Source organism: Cataglyphis hispanica, chromosome 22 (assembly GCF_021464435.1).
Source record: "Cataglyphis hispanica isolate Lineage 1 chromosome 22, ULB_Chis1_1.0, whole genome shotgun sequence".
NCBI classification, from domain to species: domain Eukaryota; kingdom Metazoa; phylum Arthropoda; class Insecta; order Hymenoptera; family Formicidae; genus Cataglyphis; species Cataglyphis hispanica.
The window spans coordinates 278271-301611 of record NC_065975.1 but is presented as its reverse complement, the minus strand read 5'-3'; the positions used below and the strand labels follow the sequence as shown (position 1 = coordinate 301611).

At 28.3% G+C, this 23341-nt stretch overlaps 9 protein-coding genes across 13 annotated transcripts; 6 read left to right on the top strand and 3 right to left on the bottom strand.

The window, feature by feature from the left end:
- Nucleotides 1-540: 540 nt before the first annotated feature.
- LOC126857627 (carbonyl reductase [NADPH] 1-like) lies at nucleotides 541-1964 on the top strand. The gene is made up of 4 exons (XM_050607262.1): nucleotides 541-769; nucleotides 911-1171; nucleotides 1256-1494; nucleotides 1603-1964. Exons 1-4 carry the CDS (start codon nucleotides 752-754, stop codon nucleotides 1904-1906), a joined length of 822 nt encoding a protein of 273 aa, XP_050463219.1. The 5' UTR covers nucleotides 541-751; the 3' UTR covers nucleotides 1907-1964.
- Nucleotides 1965-2046: 82 nt separating this feature from the next.
- Nucleotides 2047-3015, bottom strand: LOC126857653 (U6 snRNA-associated Sm-like protein LSm2). Its single transcript, XM_050607301.1, has 4 exons — nucleotides 2860-3015; nucleotides 2685-2752; nucleotides 2512-2602; nucleotides 2047-2410 (listed from the first exon to the last, which is right to left on the bottom strand). The coding sequence occupies exons 1-4, from the start codon at nucleotides 2860-2862 to the stop codon at nucleotides 2282-2284; spliced, it is 291 nt and encodes a 96-aa protein (XP_050463258.1). The 5' UTR covers nucleotides 2863-3015; the 3' UTR covers nucleotides 2047-2281.
- A 138-nt stretch (nucleotides 3016-3153) lies between these two features.
- LOC126857607 (ribosome biogenesis regulatory protein homolog) lies at nucleotides 3154-5263 on the top strand. The gene is made up of 5 exons (XM_050607232.1): nucleotides 3154-3528; nucleotides 3633-3891; nucleotides 4066-4367; nucleotides 4437-4619; nucleotides 4929-5263. The coding sequence occupies exons 1-5, from the start codon at nucleotides 3380-3382 to the stop codon at nucleotides 5062-5064; spliced, it is 1029 nt and encodes a 342-aa protein (XP_050463189.1). The 5' UTR covers nucleotides 3154-3379; the 3' UTR covers nucleotides 5065-5263.
- A 334-nt stretch (nucleotides 5264-5597) lies between these two features.
- On the top strand, nucleotides 5598-8400 carry LOC126857611 (electron transfer flavoprotein subunit alpha, mitochondrial). Of its 2 annotated transcripts, XM_050607236.1 has the most exons (6): nucleotides 5598-5614; nucleotides 5789-5936; nucleotides 6334-6663; nucleotides 6777-7229; nucleotides 7319-7501; nucleotides 8261-8400. In XM_050607236.1, exons 2-5 carry the CDS (start codon nucleotides 5895-5897, stop codon nucleotides 7493-7495), a joined length of 1002 nt encoding a protein of 333 aa, XP_050463193.1. In that variant the 5' UTR covers nucleotides 5598-5614; nucleotides 5789-5894; the 3' UTR covers nucleotides 7496-7501; nucleotides 8261-8400. The 2 variants fall into 2 exon arrangements, with proteins under 2 accessions (XP_050463193.1, XP_050463192.1); XM_050607235.1 differs by lacking the exon at nucleotides 8261-8400 and having other exon boundaries at nucleotides 7319-7667.
- LOC126857638 (39S ribosomal protein L22, mitochondrial) lies at nucleotides 7833-9225 on the top strand. The gene is made up of 4 exons (XM_050607281.1): nucleotides 7833-8000; nucleotides 8261-8497; nucleotides 8585-8798; nucleotides 8926-9225. Exons 1-4 carry the CDS (start codon nucleotides 7995-7997, stop codon nucleotides 9144-9146), a joined length of 678 nt encoding a protein of 225 aa, XP_050463238.1. The 5' UTR covers nucleotides 7833-7994; the 3' UTR covers nucleotides 9147-9225.
- Nucleotides 9226-9302: 77 nt separating this feature from the next.
- On the bottom strand, nucleotides 9303-10230 carry LOC126857655 (60S ribosomal protein L39). Its single transcript, XM_050607303.1, has 3 exons — nucleotides 10125-10230; nucleotides 9900-10003; nucleotides 9303-9440 (listed from the first exon to the last, which is right to left on the bottom strand). Exons 1-3 carry the CDS (start codon nucleotides 10125-10127, stop codon nucleotides 9392-9394), a joined length of 156 nt encoding a protein of 51 aa, XP_050463260.1. The 5' UTR covers nucleotides 10128-10230; the 3' UTR covers nucleotides 9303-9391.
- A 528-nt stretch (nucleotides 10231-10758) lies between these two features.
- LOC126857620 (ubiquitin domain-containing protein UBFD1-like) lies at nucleotides 10759-13236 on the top strand. 2 transcript variants are annotated; one of them, XR_007688528.1, is made up of 6 exons: nucleotides 10759-10913; nucleotides 11474-11845; nucleotides 11937-12127; nucleotides 12225-12413; nucleotides 12515-12745; nucleotides 12908-13236. XR_007688528.1 is itself a non-coding variant. In XM_050607251.1 (5 exons), exons 1-5 carry the CDS (start codon nucleotides 10901-10903, stop codon nucleotides 12623-12625), a joined length of 876 nt encoding a protein of 291 aa, XP_050463208.1. In that variant the 5' UTR covers nucleotides 10759-10900; the 3' UTR covers nucleotides 12626-13236. The 2 variants fall into 2 exon arrangements, 1 of the variants encoding a protein (XP_050463208.1); XM_050607251.1 differs by having other exon boundaries at nucleotides 12515-13236.
- A 2525-nt stretch (nucleotides 13237-15761) lies between these two features.
- Nucleotides 15762-18033, top strand: LOC126857613 (uncharacterized). Of its 2 annotated transcripts, none has more exons than XM_050607238.1 (3): nucleotides 15762-16005; nucleotides 16659-17638; nucleotides 17732-18033. In XM_050607238.1, exons 2-3 carry the CDS (start codon nucleotides 16877-16879, stop codon nucleotides 17945-17947), a joined length of 978 nt encoding a protein of 325 aa, XP_050463195.1. In that variant the 5' UTR covers nucleotides 15762-16005; nucleotides 16659-16876; the 3' UTR covers nucleotides 17948-18033. The 2 variants fall into 2 exon arrangements, with proteins under 2 accessions (XP_050463195.1, XP_050463197.1); XM_050607240.1 differs by having other exon boundaries at nucleotides 15762-16742; nucleotides 16894-17638.
- A 492-nt stretch (nucleotides 18034-18525) lies between these two features.
- LOC126857623 (WW domain-binding protein 2) lies at nucleotides 18526-23133 on the bottom strand. Of its 2 annotated transcripts, XM_050607257.1 has the most exons (6): nucleotides 22966-23133; nucleotides 22304-22638; nucleotides 22024-22176; nucleotides 21370-21528; nucleotides 19373-19458; nucleotides 18526-18954 (listed from the first exon to the last, which is right to left on the bottom strand). In XM_050607257.1, the coding sequence occupies exons 1-6, from the start codon at nucleotides 23019-23021 to the stop codon at nucleotides 18919-18921; spliced, it is 825 nt and encodes a 274-aa protein (XP_050463214.1). In that variant the 5' UTR covers nucleotides 23022-23133; the 3' UTR covers nucleotides 18526-18918. The 2 variants fall into 2 exon arrangements, with proteins under 2 accessions (XP_050463214.1, XP_050463213.1); XM_050607256.1 differs by lacking the exons at nucleotides 18526-18954; nucleotides 19373-19458 and having other exon boundaries at nucleotides 20888-21528.
- Nucleotides 23134-23341: the final 208 nt, after the last annotated feature.

The following is a 23341-nucleotide window of genomic DNA, read 5'->3' as shown; positions in this document are numbered from 1 at the left end:
AAAGATGGAACTTTAATAAAACAATGATATTTTATTTTTGCACTAAAGTCAATCTAAATAATGAAATGATAAAAAAAACTGTGAATCAGTGATATAATATTATCATACTCATTACAATTTTATAAGAGTGTAATAAGATATTATTAAAAAAGATAACCATTTATTTCTATTTTGTCAGTAACTTTGATCAGAAAGATTATTTTGAAAAATATTCATAATTATTAATTTTTTAAATATTTAGACAATATTCTACGATCTAATATCGCACATTTTGATCATTTATACTTAAAATGTTAAATTCTTGTTACCTTATTATATGAGATATTATATATGCATATAGTATTTTCAAAGACGTCATGACGCTACCGTGTCGCTTGATATAGTAAAAATTTTGTTGGTCTCATGGTCTCTCTATTGATCATAGGACTTTTATTGCTCAATAATATCTCGTTGGTGACTTGATTTAACTTTGTATAACTATACGCATGCGCTAGTTTTTATTACTCCAATACGCAGCAAATGATGCTATCTCGCTCACTTATTTGTGGCCATGTGGATTGTGAATAGGCCTTTATATCACATCAAACTATTGACAATTAACTGATAATTTAATCACGAAAAAACTTCGTATAAATTTGTACTGTCATGCTCGTAAGAGTCATATCATTATAATTATATCATCAAAACAGTGAATAGCAGTTTCAAATCGTAAAATCGTTTCTATTTTACCAAATATTGCGTGAGAAACACAATGAGACGTGTGGCTGTGGTACGTAATTAGACACAATAATTGCAAAATAAATAATAAAGATTCTTTGCATGTGTCTATTATTAATTACTTTCAACAGAAATTTTCATAAACTTAAAAATTTGCAATTTGCACATTATTTCATTTTTTTTTCATTTTTAGGTAACAGGTGGAAACAAAGGTATCGGCTTCGCAATTGTCAAGTCCCTCTGTCAACAATTCGACGGGAATGTTTACTTAACGGCTCGCAATATCACTCGCGGCTTAAATGCTGTCAGTGAGTTGGAAAAGCAAGGTTTGAAGCCGAAATTCCATCAATTGGATATCACCGATGACGAGAGCGTTACAAAATTCCGAGATTACTTGAAAAATACATACGATGGTTTGGATATACTAATTAACAATGCTGCCATAGCATTTAAAGTAATTAAAATATTTAAACTTGATAAAGTTTATAAAACTAATAAATAATAGGTATATATTTTAATATTTAATTATATTTTATAGACTGATGCAACAGAACCTTTTGGGATTCAAGCTGAAGAAACAATACGAGTAAATTATTTCGGCTTACGTAGAGTATGTACTGCGCTTTATCCATTACTTAGACCACATGCTCGAGTGGTTCATGTTTCCAGTAGTGCTGGACGTCTTTGCAACATTACTGGCAATACATTGAAAGAGAGATTATCTGATCCAAATTTGACTGAAGCAGAATTAGATAAAATTATGCATGAATTTGTCAAGTAATTATATAATTTCAATCATTTATATATAAAAATTTATATGTTCAAAAAAACCTTTTAAAATTTATATATTTGCATTTTTATATATATATATTTCCTCATTTCTAGCGCTGCAAAATCTAATACACATGTACAAGCTGGTTGGTCAAATTCAGCATATGTGGCAAGTAAAATCGGAGTATCTGCTTTAGCTGGTATTCATCAATTTATGTTTAATGCGGATTCCCGAGAAGATATTGCAGTGAATGCAGTACATCCTGGTTATGTAGATACAGATATGACTAGCCATAAAGGACCTTTGACACCAGATGAAGGAGCTCTAGCACCTGTTTACTGTGCTTTATTACCAGAAAATACAGAGATAAAGGGAAAATATATCTGGTATGATATGACCTTATCAAACTGGAAATAATAAGATAAATATATATTATCCTGATTATATGCTAATTATTTTTATAAAGTATAACACACAAACGAAGAAATAAATGTAATCAATTATATTAAATATACATTAAAGCTTTAAAGCTTTTAAAATAGGTATTTATAAAGAAATTTAATTTTGAATAATGATTTATATTAAGATTTATAAAGTTTGAAGTTGAACAAAGATATATATATATATTAAAGTTGTGTCGAATAATACATTATTATTCATATTTTCCAAAATTGTGTGAAAAATATTAAATAATTTTGTATCTTACTTTTTATAGAATGTAAAACATGTATGCATAATAAAAGAGAAAAGAAAAAAAGATTTTCACATAAATGATACTTAATATAACCATAACTATCTTGCTTGAGCATTCATTGCTTCTCTGCGTGCTGCTTCAGTTAAAAGATGGATATCCACTTCGTCTACTGGAAGTTGTACATATCGCACCACAGATCCACGGATAAAACAATTTTTTACCGATAACTGAAATTTAATGTAATTTAGTTATATTTGGTTATACATGTTATACTGATAATTTTAATAACTACTTGAATAACATGTAAAAAAATCAATTTTATATGTACCATATGAGGATATTTTTCAGAATCTGTAACACTAATGTCAGCCAATTTTATGTTCAGGTATTGATCAACGGAATATAATGTTCCACAGATACTAAAACAAAAAAAGACAAGTCAGTGGTTTATTATTGCGATTTGCAATTTTATTTTACTACTGTATAATATATATACTTTACCTGAGATCATTTTTTAATTCAACAACTACGTCTTTTCCGATCAAAGACTTAAAGAAGGAATAGAATAACTAAAATTAAAAATACATTTGATTGTATTTAATATAATAAAAAACGTAGAAGAAAAAGCCGGATGATATACACTTGCTATATCATATGACGCATTCTTAAAACTTACCATGGCTAATTTTTGGAGATCGCTATATAATCATATATTTAAGTATATTTACTATACTATATGCTAATTATATGATTATTTACAATGAAATATGCTCGTTATAGAATAAATCTCATAGAACAACAATTACAAAACATCAAAATTGATGGCTGTTAGAACAATCTAGAAACCCTAATCAGTGTTGCCAAATGAACGGATAATAATCAATAGTACCAACTTAGAGAAATAATTGTATCAAGATTACCAAAACTTTAAGAAAACTTTACTTCGAAATGTTTGTTTCTTTTCTTCTGATTGGTGAATCAAACGTTGCTCTACTCCAAAAGATAAATTTTGGAACGTAACGAAATGATTCATAAAAATGCTCCTGTAGACTACTAATCATTTATTTTGCTGTGATATTTGATCACGTTTGCGAGAAAGGGAGAAAGTAAAATCTCTTACACGTGGTTACGTTGGTTCAAAAAAGAAGAAGTGGTTATGCTGGGTCACATATGAGATTACACTGTAATTATTTATAATGGATCTTGTCAAGTCAATTTTAGAAAACGAACAAGGAAAGGCAGACCCATGTAAATCTACATCAGTACATAAAGATGTGGAGCTTGACATTGATTTGGGAACTTTACTTGCATCCGATTATAATACCTTGGATATGAAGACTCTCAAGTAACTTTATAATTTATTAAATTATTATAATTAATAATTTAATAAATAAGTTATAATTTATAATAACTTATTATTATTGTTGAATCCATGCTTATATTTTATAGATTGAAACCAGATTCATATTTAAAAGATTTGACAAGAGACAATGTGCAGCTACTGATTAATAAAATCTGGGAACTGCCGATAGAACGGACAAATGATGTTATAATGGCTACATTGCCCAAGCCTGAATATGTATTGCCACGCTCACGCGTTATTCCAAAATCCAAACCTTTGACAAAATGGCAACAGTTTGCTAAACAGAAGGGAATACAAGTCAAGAATAAGGGAAAAACCAAACTGAAATGGGACGAAGAATTAAAAGTAAGAGATTTATTCTGATTTAAAACTATTCCATTATATTTAATAATTTAATTATATATGTAGGATCAGTCATAAGAAATTGCCTTCTAAGATATCTTTATATAATTATATAATTTTGAAATCTACAATATAATATATAGTTTTTAATTTATTTGATCTAAACTTTTTTTTAAGAAATGGATACCTAGATATGGTTATAGACGAGCAAATGCTCTGAAACAGAAGAAATGGTTGATAGAAGCCAAAAATAATGATGATCCAACCGATGATCCATTTTCTAAAGCTAAAATAGCTAAAAAAGAAAGACAGTCCAAAAATGAATTTCAAAGGCTTCGCAATATAGCGAAATCAAGAAATATAAAACTGCCAAGAGTCGGTCTACCCACTAAAGATCACTTTCAAAATTCTAAACAGCTTTCTGAAGCTCTAACTATAGCACGTACATCGACTGCATCTGTTGGAAAATTCCAGGCTAAGTATGATCTTTATATCTTATAACTTATTTTCTCTAATTCTTTTCTCAAAATAATATAATATTGCTGTAGGCTACCGAAAGAGAAGGATGCAAAGGGTATTGCCAAGGAAGTACCGGGAATGAAAAGGAAAAGAAAAGCACCTCCATTAAATATTGTTGAAGAGAAAAACCAAAATAAAAACTTAGTTGATAGCTTATTAACAAAGAAGACAAAAGTTCTCCATGAAAATTATTTAACAGGAACTACTGCAGTGTAAATTTTTATTTATACAGATATATTAATAATTTTAATAAATACAAACACATATACATATAACAATACACATACAACACTTATATATAAACATATCTATATAGTAAATAAGAGCCTTAATCGGCTTATTGAAACAAGAGAGTGAAAAAATTGATCATAAAAAAACAAATTCTATTTTTCTCTATTTTTAGATTATATATTTACAATATATTTACATATATTTGAAAATGGCAGAAAATCGCGTGACATGATAAATTGTGCATATATGAGTACTAATGTTTATAATAATTAATTTTGTTTATGTTATAGGAGAAAACAACCTGCAACAAATAAAAACAAAAAAAAGAAAGATTTATTGAAACGAGGCAAAGACGCCAAAAAACCAAAAGCAGGAAAAGGACAACGAGACTTACACAAAAAAGTTGGTGGCAGGAAACGACGATAAAGAGATATTTGTAATCTAATGACAATTAAATTTTTTATTAATAAAAACTGATAAAATGAATAAAATTATGTTAAAAATGAATCGCATTTCTCTAGTCACAATATAATAATAGAATAAGAAGATAATATAAGGAAAAATTGTATAGAATTTTTTTCTAATTGTATATATAAATAATTATATATATATATATATATATATATATATATATATATATATATATAAAAGTATATAGATATATAGATATTTTAAACCACCAAAATATATATTTCAACTTCATTTGCCTAAAAAAGAAATTAATATAATTTTATTTTTTATATTCTATATTTTATTATTTAAAGAGGAAAAAAACAAATAATTATTTTAATTATTGATAAAATATATATAAAAGTTAAATAAAAAAATTGTTTTCATCATTTTTAAAAAGAATCTTAATCAATCAATAAAAAAATATATAACACATATCTGATATGGATATAGAATTATAGAACTTTTGAATGTTATCTACCGACGGAAACGGATTGAATAACGAAGAAGGAAAAGAGATCTTATGGTATTTATATATAAATGCTACACAAATAATTATCAAATATAATAAATACAACTTTTTCAAATATATATTTGTCTAAATTATATAATTTTAATAAATATAATATGTTTTGTAATTTGTCTTGAATTTATCGTATATGCCTACGTAAAAATCCCCACTTAATTATCTCTGATACAGCTGCTAGGACTTTGGACTCTATCGTCACCGAGATTATAAAACATTTTTTTTTCTACTGTCTAATATACATTAAAAGCAAGAAGAGAAATCAAATTTCTATAACAAAATGTTGTTCGCATGTACCAGAACATTACGGACTGTTAAAAAAGTGAGCAGTTTTTTTTTAACGTGTTCTCGTTACTCATTTGTTTCATTTATTTTGATTCAAATTCTTATCTCTTGCATTCTCTGATGATTATGATCTTAAAAATTCATTCTAATTCTGATACCCATTGCATTTCATTGTATTAAATTTTAGCAAGAAACATAAAACATTTTACTATTCATATTTGTTTAATATTAACTCAATAGTGAACTATATTATAAACATATTGTGAATTTTGCAATTATCTTCCAATTTTTAAAATGCTTGTTGATTGAAACTTAAACTTTTAAATGACGAAAATTAAACTTTAAGTGTCTTTTCTAATTTTATTTATTTGTGATATATGAAATATATGTGATAGAATTTAAATATTTTAAACATATGTGTCATTTACTTACAGTTTGGCTCATTGATACGTTATGAGTCTACCTTGGTTATTGCAGAACATAATAACGAAAATTTATTACCAATCACTTGTAACACATTGACAGCTGCCAAAAAAATCGGTGGCGATGTAACTGTGCTGATTGCTGGCACAAAATGTGATACAGTCGCACAAAGCGCATGTAAGGCCGGGGGTGTGTCCAAAGTCCTTCTTGCAGACAGTGATGCATTTAAAGGATTTACTGCAGAGTCATTGACACCGCTTATACTTAAATTGTATAATGAACATAAATTCACACATATATTAGCTGGTGCGAGCGCGTTTGGCAAAGCGTTGCTTCCCAGGGTAAATGCACAACACATATTTCCAAACATGTATTATGTTTTAACTACATATATTTATATTTTATTTTGTATTGATCTATTTATATGTTATTAATCTGTATAATATAATTTTAGGTTGCAGCCAAATTAGATGTATCTCCAATAAGTGATATTATTGACATAAAAACATCAGATATTTTTGTACGCACTATATATGCTGGTAATGCTATTCAAACTCTTAAATCTAAAGACAATGTGAAAGTGATATCTGTAAGAAGCACCTCTTTCGAACCACTACCTTTGGAAGGTGGTGATGCTAAATGCGAAAATCTTCCTACTAGTGATTATACTTCTAATCAAGTGCAATACATTAAACAAGAGCTTAGTAAATCTGACAGACCAGAGTTAACATCTGCTAAAGTTGTAATTTCTGGCGGACGCGGAATGAAATCTGGTGAAAATTTCAAATTATTATACGCACTGGCAGATAAACTCAATGCAGCAGTAGGAGCCTCTCGTGCTGCAGTTGATGCAGGATTTGTGCCAAATGATCTGCAAGTAGGACAGACGGGGAAAATCGTTGCACCGGTAAGTAAATTTAATTTTGCAGAATCTCATTTTAGAAAAAAGTTTATCTCTTTGCATATATGTAAAAAGTCTTATGATTATGGTTTCAGAATCTATATATAGCAGTTGGAATTTCGGGTGCAATTCAACATCTTGCCGGCATGAAGGATTCCAAAACGATTGTAGCAATCAACAAGGATCCAGAAGCTCCTATTTTTCAAGTAGCAGATTATGGATTAGTCGCAGACTTATTTAAAGCTGTACCCGAACTTACGGAGAAATTGTAAATATAAGTAAATATTATACATATAAATATAAATATTTTTATTTTATATAATTAGTTATATTACATAACTATTGCAAATTGTTTATATATAACCTTTTGTATTTCATATAATTTTGATTTTACTTTATTACTATATAAAAAAATGTAATTAAAATTTTTATAAACTATCAAAAGCTTTATTTTATTTTCTTGTCATTTTAAATATCATAATATGTTTCATTTCATATGTAACTATTAAGAAAAAACTTTTTCAACATTTATTTTGCGGAAGCAAATATATAAATCGAATGCTGTTAATGAAGAAAATGAAAGAGAGTGCGCATGCGCGTACACATTCACTAGATACTAGTTCACTAGTGTCAATGCATCGTGATCAAAGCTAAATATTAAAACTGTGCATCATTAATTTATGGAACAAAGGCAATTAATATCCATCTGATATATTCAAATTGAACAAATCGAAAATTTTCTCTATAAGAATATTTTTATCTGTATAGTACATGTGCGTGCGTATAGTAAAAATAATATAATTGATCGTTAGGTTATATATTTCTTTTTTATTTTATATAGATATACAGATTTATAAATATCTATTTATTTATATTTAAATTTATTTAATATTTATTTGAATTTATAGAACATTTTAACAATTAATTTTTAAGAAGTATTTGTAACTTGGCTTGTATTTCAATCCATCTTCTATTTAACTTTGTAATATTTAAAGTTTTATCGATTTCTATTGTTATATAAAAATGTACATTTATAGAAAATGCAGAGTATTCGTCAGTGCGTGAGACATCTAGCATTTTATGGTAAATTTGCTACAAATAGAGTGGATATATTACCAAGCACAATAAAGATATTAAATCTACCAACATGCAGTTTCCATCTTTCTTCAATATGCAGAAAGAAATTGTCTAAATATCAGAGTCCGACACATTTTCTTGATTATAACAAGACTATTTTTCCACCTCAAAAGCCAAATGAAGAAAGAAGGCCTGCTGTAAGTCTGTTCTATTATACATAATATGAAGTAATTGTTTCTTTATCATTCTTATTGCAGATTTACCATTATTTGTTTTTTTTTCAGTATGTATGCCACATGAAAGCCAATATAAAATACAGTCCTAAAAAAATGTGGTACGTTGCTAGTTTTGTGCGAGGAATGTCTGTAGACGAAGCTGTAAAACAGTTGAGCTTTCTGCATATGAAAGGTGCTGAAATTGCTAAAGAAGTTATATTGGAAGCTCAACGTTTAGCCGTAGAAAATCATAATGTTGAGTTTAAGAGTAATTTGTGGGTTGGTAAGTATATATAAAAAAATATTAATTAATGACTATTAATTAAATTGATATTTATTGAGTTTTGTTATATACTTATACATATATTAAGTATTTTAATTTGATAATAAAGAAACTTATACTTTTACAGCAGAATCATTCAGTAATAAAGGTATAGTAATAAAAGGTTTACGCCGTCATGCTAAAGGTCGCAAGGGAACTATTCATTATAGATATTGTCATTACTTTGTACGTTTGGAGGAAGGACCACCACCTAAACATTACTATTTGCCATATCCTAAAAGTGGTCAAGAATTGTTAGAAAATTGGTTAAAGCAGATGCATATGCGTAAAATATATAATTCTTTATAAATATTTTGACAAAATAATATATAAATATATATAGCAAATATATATATCAAAAATATATACCACCAGTTTTATATTTTAATAGTTTAATTTTATTTGCACTGTCACAGATATTGAAAATTATGACAAGTATTTTTTTTGAGGTTCATATGTGCATGATTATCCTTAAATTTATCTTTATTTTTCATACATTGTCATACATTATATTATTATAATAATAATATTATGTATATTTCCATCATATGGTTTTACAATTTCAATTTAGTTCTCCTCCAGTGACGCCTCTTAGCATTGTATCTGAAAACAAAATTACATGTGAAAAAAATAACAGCTTATAAATTTTTAATATTTGTCAAAATCGAGAATTTTTAATATAATAATGTCTTTATAATATTCAACATTAGAAAGAGAGAAAGAATATAACTTTAAAAAATTTACATTACAATAAAATTACATTCATAAATTATGATATTGATAGTTTGTTCGCATCAAAGACAAATGAGAAAAATCAATACTAACTATGCAAAGATAACATCGAACAAAAAAAAATACAATCCAAAATTTTATAAAATTACATCTCTTTAATTTATTCACAAATCTCCATGATTCAAATAAAATTATACTATTATCAGAAGAAATATTTAATGTATAAATTAAATATCTAATGAAAAAATCTTTCAATTTTTATATATATATATATATATACAATTAACATGAGATATAATAGTTTTGAAGTAATTAATAGTTTAAACTTACCGGATAGTATTACCAGTACGCATTCTCACCCATTGCGGAATCGGTCTGTTTTGCTTCAACTTTTTCGCAAGCTTTCGCTTGATGATAAATGTTTTATGTGCTGACTGAAATATATACAAAATAAAATCAGAGCATGAAAATTTGATTCTTAAGCATTCTCACATATAAAATTACACGATGCTCAACGAAATAAATGGATACATCACAAAGAAACGCAGAACTCACCATTGTTCTTCTCTAGCAGAAATATGCGAAGTGAAAGATCAATTTGGGTTAGTAAAATATTTCCTCGTGCTTTTATTGTACATATACGCATGCGGCGACACGTGATCGTGATAGCCAATCACAAGACTATATGTTAAAGATTAAAATACGACCAATCAGGATAATGAAATTTTAGTTTATTTTGTTTTGATTAATCGAATTTTCATTTTTTAATTTATAGTTCCTAGGAAGTTTCCTGGAAGATTTTTAACTTCCTAGAAAAAATACAGATAAGCTAGGCCAATATCTGTTACGCAATTGGATATATGGAATAGGGAGAAAAAAATAGTGATCAATCGAAAGTTATAATTTTTGGTTACAATGACAATGGCGTTCCGATATTATTTGCCAGTACTGAAAATCTATAATGTACGTAACGTAAACTATACGTTTTCAGCCAGTTCAGCTAGAGAAAGAATAGACCCTATGACTCGTGACCATTATTGTCACTTTTGAAACTTATGTGATATATTTAGAAATTATATGATCTTATATATAAATCTTTTTATAAAAATATCTGTTTTTCTTTCTCTCTCTCTCTCTCTCTCTCTCTCTCTCTCTTTCTCTCTCTATTACTAGGACGTAGATTTTATGCTACGTTTCGTCGGTGGAGAGAAATATATGGATTCAAAAATTCGAAAGTCATTCTGGAAAGTATACGTCACAGATATCGTAGATATCACGATGAGCAACGCTCTCTATGATAATTTTGATTGGCTAACCAAACACAGTTCAACATGGAGTACGTTGGTACGTTGCTAAATCCTGTTTATTTTTCATGTGCTTTCTCATAAAAGTTTTTCGTCCTTCAGCTTCTTTTTCACCGTCTTTCCTTCTAATCGTGTAAGAAACAAAATTAGCAAATTAGATGCTTCACGATATTCTGTTAAAACGTATTATTGTGTGTTTGCATGTGTCAGATGATTTTATGACTTGTTTCTCTCTCTCTCTCCCTCTTTTACTCTCTCTCTCTCTCTCTCTCTCTCCTTTTCTATACTTATTTTTATCGAAAGTTCCTTAGTGTATAATATTTGTAGATGATTATCGATTCCCTAATGCAGCAATGTATGTTTTTTTTTTGCTTTTTTGAATGCTGAAATATATATATATTTTTTCAAGAGCAGATACAATTCGAAACTTTTCAATATAACTTTTCATGATTTCTATCTAAAAAAAAAAGTTTGCAACAAATATCGCATTATTTCGATTTTGATTAATATAATTTAATTGATTTGAAAAATAATTATTATTTACTAAGAGTTCTTGTGAAACAGAGATTTGCAATTTTGAAGAATTTCTTATCTCTCCAGATACAGTAAAGAACGACGACAATAACAGTTGTTGCAACTCGTCCCCATGTTCGGAGCTCGCGTCAAATCCAAAATCCATAGAAAATTTGGGAACAGACACAAAGAAACTTACAACAGAGCAGGAAAACAACATCAGTGAATCACAGGATACAACAGCAACTGCCTTGCAAGAACCGCCCACGGAGAATATAAATTTTACAGTGATTTATAACAAACAGAAGATTAGCGTGAATTTTTCTTTAGATGGTACAGTTGCCGAATTGAAAACACATTTGCAGAAAATTATCTCAGTACCGCAGGCAATGCAGAAGGTTATGTTTAAGGGATTAGCCAAAGATGATCAGACTCTTAGGAATTTGGGAATAACAAAAGGTAATTTTTAAGCTATATCTTAGAATTGTATAAAGCATTTATTTTTTGTTATAATATTGTTCTTTAATCTTTTCTTATAATAATATCTAAGGTGCCAAAGTCATGATAGTTGGATCTAAGTTAGATGACGTATTAGCTATATCAATTCCAACAAAACAAGATCTCATCGATGAAGCTGTTTCTTCGGTGAGCAAAGAACCTCTTTCACAACAGAAAGTGCACAGGAAAGTCTTAGATAAAGGTATTCCAGAAGATGTGATGCCGGGAATACTAGATAGCAAGGTAGTATAATTTCAATAAAGTCTATTATATATATACAATGAAACTTACTACAACTGATTCCAACTAATGATATACATATATATATATATATATATAGGAACCTTTACCAGAATTTCCATTAGCTGGAATGTTAAACAAGTCTGGAGGGAAAGTTAGATTAACATTTAAATTGGAGCAAGATCAACTTTGGATTGGTACAAAAGAAAGAACAGACAAAATACCTATGAATTCAATAAAAGGTGTTCATAGTGAACCTATTCATGATCATCCCGAATATCATATTATGGTACATATATTGAGCTTATATTAGGTTTACTATTATATTGCAAATTTAATGATCTTATTGTCTCAAGGCTTAATCTAATAATAATAATCTTTAAAATTTAGGCAATACAATTAGGCACTACAGAAGCATCAAGATACTGGATATATTGGGTCCCGGCACAGTACATATCTGCTATTAAAGATGCTATTCTTGGCAAGTGGTGTTATTTCTGATTGATTTGCTGGAAATTTCAATTTCTGTGAAAGCAAAATTAAATCAATTGTAAACATTGATACAAATGCTGCTGTTCCATTGACATAAAAACTGTCAGCTAGTCACACACATTTTTAACAGTAAGTAATATAATTTATTTTGAGTTGCATTATATTCATCGAGAATATCCAATAAACATAGTCTACCTTGCTAAGAAAATAATTTAAGTGACAGTAAGTTTTGATTTATTGGGAGAAAAAATGTAATCATACTATATATGCCAATGTTTTATATTTTCATAGCCAAGATTTAAGTGTACTCTGAATTTTCTACACAGCTGAATGTAAGTTAGACAGTCTTTTACATGAGAACTGTGATTAGTGGAACTTCCATAATAATGTGTTGTGATAATATTATATGCGTCTTTGAATATATGATTAAATTCTTTGTTTTTATTTTATCAAAGTGTCGTATCTATAGATTTTTTGAAATTTGCAAATTTTATTCTAAATTTGTAAAAATAGATAATGTGTGTGTGAGTGTGCATGTGTAAGATTGATAAAACTATTATGAAATAAAAATGTTATTTTGATGTGAATATTATGATATAAAAATTATGATTGAATTAAAATATTAATTTTTATTGATATATTAACTTCATTAACTCTTTTGCTACAAAAGATGTGTATTTTGTGTGTGTATATATATAAATATACACACGCACATATTGGAGATGCATATATATATATGCATCTCCAATAAATCGTAATTATTTTTCTGAAAAGTATAATGGTAATATTTTTAAATAAAAGTATAATAAATAATATTTTTCTATCATTTGTGTTGAAAAGTTGCATAAAAATGTGATTAAATTTTTATAGTGCTTTCTGATATGAAAATGTAGCAAAAGAGATACAATAGTACATTTATAAGCAATTTTTTGAATCAATTATTACTTATGCAATCTATGATTCAATTATTATTGCTCATTTATTTTTATATAATTTGCTCAGTTTGTGTGTGTATGTGCATGCATGTGAATAATTTAATGCGATGATATTTGTATACACACCTCTACATAATTCAAAGACTGTATGAGGTCTACTTTTGATACATGTTAAGCTTTAATAATTTTATTTCTTTTATCATTTTTGCAACAATATATATATATATATATATATATATATATATATATATATATATATATATATATACACATATACATAAATTTTTTTCTGAGTTTTGAAGATTTTATATACAGGGTAATATAAAAATCTTAGTATACACACAAGCGAAATAAAGATGATTTTTTACAAATACAAATTGAAAATTTAAAACAAAATTTTTTCATATAAAGCTTTGTTTTCAAAAAAATCTACTTAATCTAGGATCCATTGAGTACATGCGTATTTGAATAACAATGAAAATCGACTGATCTCATTATTATTTCTGTTCATATTTGTAAATAATGTAATAACTTATAATGCAATAATTGTTTATAAATATGAATAGAAATAATTGTAATGTAACCCATTAAGCCAACTCTCGTTGTTATTCAAGTGCATATTTGACGGATTTTTTCAAAATTGTAATTTCAAAATTAAAGACGTACACAAATTTTTTCAAAAAAGCGAAGTCTTATATACAAAAATTTCATTCCGTTTATGATTTTGCATGACGAATTATTTTCACTTTGCTTGTACCACGATTTCCGATACACTATATATGTAGAGTGTAATGGAAATCTGTACAAACTTTGAGGCTGAGTTCGAAAATAATATAAAAAGATTATACGAATAAGGATCCTGAAAGGTAACAATCATTTAAAAATTCGAAATTGCATAACTCTTTTATCATTAACGCAAACATATAATAACATTTTTATTACTTTGTCTAAAAATGCGAATGTTGTATAATCCTATTGATCAACTTTAAACGCTTCCCCATTTAAGAATTAATATAATTTTGATATTTCGTGTTAGAATTTTCATCTCCAAATGACCAATGAATCTGCCAGATGGTGATGCAGATTTAGAATACCCTGTATATATTTCTTTTTTTTATAATATAAGCTAAAGCGCTTATTATTTCATCATTGATCAAATGTGTCCTCGTGAATAAGAAAAATGGATATTAAAATTTACATGTCGTTTATCATATTAACTTGACAACAGAGTAACAACGAATATTTCACGTTTATAATAAAATTAAAAAAAAATCCATTTAGAGCTATTTTATGATTGGCCTAGCAAAGAGTAACAAGTGTAAAAAAAAGATCAGACCGACTTCATTACTATGCCGTGATCTATAAAAATTAAATAAGAAAAACTGTATGTTCTTTAATATTGTGTATGTTAGGTTTTATAACCGTTTATTTAAGGGAATAATTATAAATAACTGCTTGAAGATAAAAATCAAAATTTGCGATAATTTATACATACAATTAATAACTGTCTAAGAAAGATTTGCGTCGAAGAAAGAGAGAGAGAGAGATTTACTTCGAAATAGTCGAAGGTTTGAATGGGACTTGTACATTACGTTGTGTGATTTGATAAAATAAATACTTCTGAGACTTTGTTTTTTAATGATTCTTCATTTTTTTAATCACAATTCTAGACCCGATTAAATTCAAGTAATAACAGAATAACTATAAATTGCATAAATTATCTTATCGATCCTACATGAAGGATCCAAGGGAAAAACGTATCAAGTCTATTTTTCATCTTTTTGGGATAACACTGTTGATAGCTCTGATGAAGTAGATTATTCTATCATATATAGATAAAGAACCCGCTTAGCTCAAAGAAAAAAGCGGTGAGAGAACAGTGAAAGAGAACGTTTAGTTACACCAATATATAAGGAAATTTTTGATTTTTTATAAGAATATATGTTAAGTTATTAATAAAATTGCATACTAAGTGAGTTATATTACTATTATCAAGATTATTTTATGTGCTTCAAAATAAAATAACAAATTATTATCAAGGCTTATTTAAAGTACGCAACTTTAAAAATGCTCTACTGTAAAGTTGGCATAAAATGACTTGGTATGTTTTTCTCCTTTATATGAAAAATATTTTGAAATGTGCATGTATGTATGTATATATATATATATATATATATATATATATATATATATATATTATATTATGTGTTTGCGCGCGGACACACATCACGCGCTTACAAGCTATTTTTCTACTAGAGATGGAAGAACACATCTGTTGAACACGCTACGCAGGAAACATCTTGTTAAAGTACTTAAGCTGCAGCTTCCATTCGCAAAGCAGATGTGAATGTCGTTGGAAGGAGAGATCCCCACCAACCGGATGATAAAAGTCTTCTCCTGTATAATCAATAGAGCAGTTTTGCACCTCTCGCAGTCGCGCGTATGTAGCTCAAGGTCGAGCAAAATGTTGCGCTCAATTATATGAGCTGTATTATATCGTATATATTACTTGACAGTGTTTTATCAATCACTTATAATCTCTGTCTTTGCTCTATATATATATTTACGTATAGAGTGTTTCTAAAGTGACTATCTATATTTTGGTGAAATTAGAGAGGTATTTTAAAAATTATTATACGCTGGTATAATGTGTGTGGTATCATTATTAAATTCATGTATTTTAAAAGTTCAATTGCTTGTATGTTTTTGTGAACATTGATTGCTTTGATCTGTAAAACTTTGATGATCGCCACGTAGAAACTTATAATTAAATTATATCTATAAGGTATATATTTTTGATGTCTTAAAAATGTTTTTTATAATTCCTTTTATTTTGTAAAATAGATAGTCACTTTAGAAACATTCTGTACGTATATGTCACGATACGATTCTTATATATATGGAGATAAATCATGTGATTCATAAATTATAAATAATAATATATATTATTATTATTATTATTTTTGTTAGCGTTTTATGATGAATCACATGATCTATCTCCGTGCATAAGAAATCGCTGTGACAAATAACGCGGCAAAACAATTATATTCGGAGATAAATTTGAACTTATAATTTAATTTCATAATCTTTTGGTACAATGTAAACAGACAGTTCACGTCAAGTTCTAAATAAAGCAATGATTCATATATAATACAAATATACGTATTTGCGCTCAGGAAGAAATGATAAGCGTAAGTAGAGACATACAATATCAGCAGTATGAAGAATGGCTAATCGTAATATTACCATTAAACCCGTGAAAGCTAAGAACAGCTCTTTATAAAAACGAAACGAAAGATTGATCGAGAGTATGATTTAAATTTTCATGACACACGCATACAGAATGGCAGTGACAGAGAATAACGTAGAATTCGTGCGAAAAACCTTTCTTAAATTAACTGAAAATTATATCCAATATGGAGCTACGATGAATGATTTAAAATCCATCACTATGACAATCAATAATGCAAAAAGTGCGAAAAATCGTTGCTTCACGAAGAAAATATTGGTAATACTATTCGTGCCTCTTCTATGCGGCTTATTTAATAAATACTGTAATATAATTAAGACATTCCAAGAGACTCGATGCCTGCTGCCGAATAATTATTTCGTATGGGAATTCACGAGATCGATATCGAATTGCGATTATTGCCGCGATATTAAAGCACCATTAATTCTGCCCAACTTGACCAGGGAAGAATTTCGCTCTTATTCTTATGCATCTCGGCCTATAATAATAAAAGATGCGGCCCGCGACTGGCCCGCGCGTGACACGTACACTTTGGAATTCTTTCGGAATTTGTACGATCGTATCGAGGGTGCATATGAATCGGTGGAGGAGGAATGCCAATTTCTACGTTTCAAGAGCGACTTCGCGAATCTTCGCGAGGTGTTTGCGATGAGCGAAGCGCGAGCGCTGCATCGAGAGGGCGAAGATCCCTGGTATGTTGGCTGGAAAAACTGTCATCCACAAATTTTGGATGCCATGAAGCGGTTCTACAGCGTACCTCATTTTCTGCCGGACGATGCGGAAATTCCGTGCAGCAACTATATCTTCATGGGCTACGAGGAGGGTGCCGTTATGCACGTGAGTTTTTTTATTCAAAGAAACATAAACTTTTTAAAAATTACATTACACGCTTATAAATATTTTCAATTCTTTCTTTCTTGTTTTTTTCAGCTGGATTATATATCGAGACTCATGTGGCAAGCCCAGATAATAGGTAGTAAAACATGGAACGTAGCTCCGACGCCGGAATGCGACAGCGAATGCACGTCTTTTCAATTTATCGTTGACGTGGCGGACGTTGTATTGCTGGATACGAGGATTTGGTATCACAGTACTCACATTGAAAATGGAAATCTTAGTCTGACAATCACTTCTGAGTATGGGTAGACTTGGAGGAAACGGTTTTACACATCCATTATTCTTAGATCATATGTATTTATATATATATAATATATATATATATATATATATATATATATATATATATATATATAATATATATGCTGCTTGGATAGGATTCTAAACAGTTAGTTTTTTTTATCGTTTCGCAAATATAGAGACTGAATACGATATAATAATATCGTATTTCGCGTATCCATTTCATTATTTAATGCTGCAATGTTTTGCCATTTTTCTGTCATTAGAAGAAGTAAAATAATATTATTGAAGAGAAAGATATTTGAATACATTTTAAATAATTAGCTACATCGAAAAAATCCAAAAATAATAATAAATTATCTATTGTAAATAAATCAATTTCCCTTCTTTTTCTCTCTAGTTAATATGAAAGAAATAATGTAGATATATTTCTCCGAAGATCGATATATCGATCTTCGGATTTCGTTTTTATATTCGACTACAATATTTGTAGCATCGTGTTATCAATATTATGCATTTTTGTAATTTTTAATAAAGATTGAAAAGAGATACATGTGTTCATAACGAATTCACAATTGTACAAATAGTTTACATATTTACATGCGTGTAAACATTTATTTTGTAATTATATAGACTCGCGTGAAATATAACAATACAATCGTTTTCAAGAAATAACATATACATAAGAAATTATTTTAAATACTTGCGTTAATACAAGGTGGCATTATTACAAATATCTTACAGAATAACGCTTGTGTTTTAACATTGCATAGTCGAAACGACAAGAACGATAGCATTTATCTTCAGCCTTCATCTTGGCTTCATCAATCTATGCGTTCCGATTCAAGAATTGTTGCATAACGAACGTAGTGCATATATATCTAAAATATTAAATACGCGACAACAATACTACAGTATTCGTCTAAGATGGAATGCATATCGATTGCACTATATAATTTATTTATGTAATGTATATATATTCACTGATACTTCTTAGCATAAGCCGGTGGACTCTCCTGAAATGATGAAAAAAATTTATTACATACGTCGAAATTGAGAGATTTCAAGTATATACTGTTTTATAGTATAATATATATGTGCAAAATCTTCCTAATTATAAAATATAATTATATAAAAAATATAAAAAAAATGAAAATATTTTCAATGTAGATATAAATAGATAAATAGAGCGATGATCAAAATTTCGATATTTTCTAATTTTATACATTTTTGATAAAATTCTCTCTTGCGAAAAAAAAAACAATGAAAATTATAAGTAGTAGAATAAGATGAGAGATGTTTTGCTTTGTGTATTAAAGGAACAGAACAAAGATAATTTATGTGCGTTTAAAAAAATTAAAATTGTAAATGTATGTTTGATTGCCACTATAAATATATTTTACATGTGTATTTGAAAAAATATAAGCTGCTTACATAATATTCTGGTGGTGGAACGTAAGCGCATTGAGGTCTACTAGGATCGTAATATGCGCTCTGCGCAGCTTCAGCGGCTTTTGCATCTGATGAATAAAAAAAGGATAATGTCGAATAAAAAATTTAAATACAAATTAATAATATATTACATCTTGTTGTTGCATTAAATTTGTTAAATTTTAATGACAGTTTTTTGCAGAACTAAAAATATTTTTTTCCTTAATAAAATGCCCGTAATAATTTTTTTTTTTTATCCAAGGAAGTAGACAGCTTTTTACACATATTAAGTTTTAAGGTGCAAAATAGATGCAAATAGATAACAATAAATATATTTATTTTGATGGTTTTATAAATTGTGTATAGAGATTTAATATAAAAATTTGAAAAATTGCGATAAATGATATTATCATACAAAAATTTTTATTGAAAAAAAGCGAAAATTGCCGGCGAATCTGTCACTAAAGCTTGATGCAATGATAATAAATTATTTCGCATAATCCATATATTTTAAGCACTATTAATATCACTATTAATGAAATACATACAAACATTATTTTTATTTGATGCACTGAATTTATTTTTTTCTGGCATGATTTTAAGTATTCTTGGAAGTTTAACTGCTGTTTTTTCTATTGTTGTTTAGTAAAAATTAATATAATTAATGTATATAAAAACGTGTTTAATAATTATTAACAATGTATCATATAATAATATAACTTTTATGATGACAAATTTTGAACAAAAAACTTTTAAATTCGTTTCATTCACCGCTATTTTTATTTCATACTTTTATCAGATTAGATGTAAATCGTTAACTTTATAACAATAATAAAAACCTTTGTCTATGCACTGATTCGTATATAAAAAATATATGGAAAATTCACAATGTATCATAATAAGAAGTAATTTATTAAAACACAGAAATTCTACTATATCTATCTATGCAAGTTTCGCACTATGAACTGACAATTATGAGATATATTAACTGAATAAAGTGAAAGCCAATCCTATTTCAGATCGAGCAAGGACAAGTTAGGCAATCGCGTTGCTTAATATGCACAACTCTTAAATTTGTTAGACTGTTGCATTAATTTTTTTAGCTATTTAATACATTCGATACAAAGTTCAATGACAGATTTGCCGGCAATTTTCGTTTTTCTTTTCTGAGAATTCTTTGAATAATAATCTCATTTAATTTTTCATGTTATTTTGAAATAATAAGAAGTCTCTCAAATTGATAGGTTTGAATAAAAACAGCAAAATTATCTTTAATCAATATTTAATGTTATATATATATATAAACTACTTTATATATAATATATAATTGTGTATATATAATTATATATATTATATAATTAGATTAAACATATATATATTTATAGATGTTATATATAATTATACATAACATATATATATATATATATATGTATATATATATGTATATATATATATATATATATATATATATATATATATATATTGATAATATATCTTATATAATTATAATCTGATGAAATTAATACATAAATATAATTGTTTGTTATATTCAATGGAATTGCAAAAGATATAGCGTAATTAAAAATAAAAATCTGTGTTTTGCAAACACAAATATTGTTCTCAAAGAATATCCAATATATTCTTTTATTCTTCCGATTGCTATTGTGCGTTCATACACAAAATATTCGGATAAAACTCGTTGTTTATATTCGGCATAATATTTTTGGAGTCTCCGAGGAAAAGCGTTTATAATATTAATTTAATATTCTCTTCATAAAATCTCTATCTCTCATATATAATTTTAACGAGAAGCATATAATTTACAGATATACATTTACATTTTGTTACAATTCGTTAGTATGGAGGTGGGTATGGATAAGGTCCTGGCTGTTGATAAAATCCAGGTTGTGCATTGTTGCTTTGCGGATACGCCGAGTACGGTGGTGGGTTAGGTGAATAACCGCCATAAGGCGGTTGTCCATAACCGCCGGGATACGCACCTGCTTGAGACATCGGCTGGCCGTTGTAATTCGGATTAGCCCATCCTCCTGGCTGTCCCGTACCTGTTCCTCCTTGATGCGGCGGTCCGCTCGCATATCCATATCCCGGTTGTATACCGGGATACGGTGGCGGACTATCTGTCATAAAGACTGTATTTCCTAGAAAAGAAAAAAAACAGTTTAACAAGTATTATTTATAGTTTTATTAATAACGCAAATTTTTAAGATTTTTTTTTCAAAACATTGTAATATCAGATAAAGCATATTTCCGAATAAAAATTTATTAGAAAAAAGTTGAAATGTTTGACAAAATAAGGCTTTTTGTTTATCTATTTTTTTTATATTAGTTGTGCAATTCAAAAGGCTATTTTTTTCTGTCTCTCTTTCTCAAGTCCGTTATATATTATAAAAATCTATTATTAAAAATAAATCTATTATTAAACCTATTATCTTTTATAATATGCATGGCTTAAAAATCAGAATATTAAAGAAAAATTACTCTAATTATTATTTTGAAATATCAAATAATGAGAGAGAATGTGGCCATTCAAAATAATGGTAGTATGATTAATAAGGAGGCACACATTTAAGATTGTGTAGAATATTTCTTTTATAAAAGTAAATAAATATTGAAAACTGAAGGGTCAATACTACCTGGTGGAACATCGGGAAATACGTTGGTCGGAGGTATCCATCCATAATATCCAGTCGGTGGAGGTTGATAAGCCGAAGGTTGTGCTGGATACCAATCGGATAATGGAGGTGTATATGGTGGTGGCGCCTCGTTGGAAGGGCCATTGCGTTGAGCTAAAAATCACAAGATAAATTAATACATTTAATATTTTAATAAATTCTTCTTATCAGTACATCTGATAATGCTATTGAGCTTATTGTTATCTGATATGTGAAGAATACATATTTATTTATAACTCACCCATTGACGCAACTCTCAGCAAAGCTTGTGCAAATTCCACTGCTCCTCCGCTCTTGAATCGTAACTTAAATTTGCATTCTCCAATCCAGTTACCATTTGGTTGTGCACGACACTTGCCTCCTATATAGTTGGCGCCAAAGACTGGTTGCTCCAATCCAACTTCGCTCACTGTTACAAATGGAAAGCTGAACGACTGCATTTTGTCCTTTTGATCTTTAGAGTTGAAAATCATTCTATGTGTCGTCAAATATAATCTGCCTTGCTTCTTCCCAATGAATTCCGCCTGCTCCTGTCCATGAAATTCCATAGTAACATTGTCGCAGAAGAGTATAATACTGAAAACAATTACATTACATATAAATTAAAAATCAGTAATATAAAAATTTATGTAGTTTTATTTTACTGATTCGATTAGTTTAAGCACGATTTGTTAAATATGAAATATATATATGTTAAACGATTACTTAAACGATTTAAATTACATGATCATGTAATTGTAAGGCTGATTGAACAAGGTCGTTGATAATAAATTAATCGTCGCTAAAGGCTATGGCGGTATTGCGTATTGCAACACGTCATGTCAAGAATATTCGAGACAAAATATTATATATAACTTTGCACTTAAAGTAAATTTCATATAATTTATAAAATGTATGATTTACCATTCGCCAGCGTGGAGAAGAACTCCGCCGTTAGTATGAGCAGTGTTCAGTGACATGTCTTTTTACGTCAAATGTACGAAGGATAATAAACTCTTCAATAAATGTCGTCAGATCTTTTCTTAGGAACTATCAGGAACTGTCAAAGAGGGAGAGAAAGAGAGAGAGAGAGAAATAGAGAAAGAAAGAGAAAAGAAGAATATTCAAATTGCTCAGCTTGACGTAACTTAGGTTGATATTACATTTATACGACAGAATGTTTGTTGGACGTATTGATTGGCTATCAGATAGGGAATACTTAGAATCTTGATTGAAACTCTAGAAAATTCTAGGAACTCTCTATTTAATAGCCAATCGCTATGTCCGAAAGCAAATCAAT

Bases quoted from the DNA above. Each gene is read 5' to 3' on its own strand.
- LOC126857623 (XM_050607256.1), bottom strand. From the start codon at position 23,021: ATGTCACTGAACACTGCTCATACTAACGGCGGAGTTCTTCTCCACGCT. The intron at 22,177-22,303 runs GTGAGTTATAAA...TGTGATTTTTAG, and splicing joins GCTGAGAGTTGCGTCAATGG to CTCAACGCAATGGCCCTTCC. The intron at 21,529-22,023 runs GTAGTATTGACC...TTTCTTTTCTAG, and splicing joins ATTTCCCGATGTTCCACCAG to GAAATACAGTCTTTATGACA.
- LOC126857655 (XM_050607303.1), bottom strand. The intron at 9,441-9,899 runs GTAAGTTTAAAC...TTTTGTTTTCAG, and splicing joins CGTACTGGTAATACTATCCG to ATACAATGCTAAGAGGCGTC.
- LOC126857607 (XM_050607232.1), top strand. From the start codon at position 3,380: ATGGATCTTGTCAAGTCAATTTTAGAAAACGAACAAGGAAAGGCAGAC. The intron at 3,892-4,065 runs GTAAGAGATTTA...CTTTTTTTTAAG, and splicing joins AATGGGACGAAGAATTAAAA to AAATGGATACCTAGATATGG. The intron at 4,368-4,436 runs GTATGATCTTTA...ATATTGCTGTAG, and splicing joins GTTGGAAAATTCCAGGCTAA to GCTACCGAAAGAGAAGGATG.
- LOC126857653 (XM_050607301.1), bottom strand. The intron at 2,603-2,684 runs GTAAAGTATATA...TTTTTGTTTTAG, and splicing joins GAATTAAAAAATGATCTCAG to TATCTGTGGAACATTATATT. The intron at 2,411-2,511 runs GTACATATAAAA...ATTAAATTTCAG, and splicing joins CTGAAAAATATCCTCATATG to TTATCGGTAAAAAATTGTTT.
- LOC126857620 (XM_050607251.1), top strand. The intron at 12,128-12,224 runs GTAGTATAATTT...ATATATATATAG, and splicing joins CGGGAATACTAGATAGCAAG to GAACCTTTACCAGAATTTCC. The intron at 12,414-12,514 runs GTACATATATTG...TTTAAAATTTAG, and splicing joins ATCCCGAATATCATATTATG to GCAATACAATTAGGCACTAC.
- LOC126857627 (XM_050607262.1), top strand. The intron at 1,172-1,255 runs GTAATTAAAATA...TATATTTTATAG, and splicing joins ATGCTGCCATAGCATTTAAA to ACTGATGCAACAGAACCTTT. The intron at 1,495-1,602 runs GTAATTATATAA...CCTCATTTCTAG, and splicing joins ATTATGCATGAATTTGTCAA to CGCTGCAAAATCTAATACAC.
- LOC126857611 (XM_050607236.1), top strand. From the start codon at position 5,895: ATGTTGTTCGCATGTACCAGAACATTACGGACTGTTAAAAAA. The intron at 6,664-6,776 runs GTAAATGCACAA...ATATAATTTTAG, and splicing joins GCAAAGCGTTGCTTCCCAGG to GTTGCAGCCAAATTAGATGT. The intron at 7,230-7,318 runs GTAAGTAAATTT...TTATGGTTTCAG, and splicing joins CGGGGAAAATCGTTGCACCG to AATCTATATATAGCAGTTGG.
- LOC126857638 (XM_050607281.1), top strand. The intron at 8,498-8,584 runs GTAAGTCTGTTC...TTTTTTTTTCAG, and splicing joins ATGAAGAAAGAAGGCCTGCT to TATGTATGCCACATGAAAGC. The intron at 8,799-8,925 runs GTAAGTATATAT...ATACTTTTACAG, and splicing joins TAAGAGTAATTTGTGGGTTG to CAGAATCATTCAGTAATAAA.
- LOC126857613 (XM_050607238.1), top strand. From the start codon at position 16,877: ATGACACACGCATACAGAATGGCAGTGACAGAGAATAACGTAGAATTC. The intron at 17,639-17,731 runs GTGAGTTTTTTT...TGTTTTTTTCAG, and splicing joins AGGAGGGTGCCGTTATGCAC to CTGGATTATATATCGAGACT.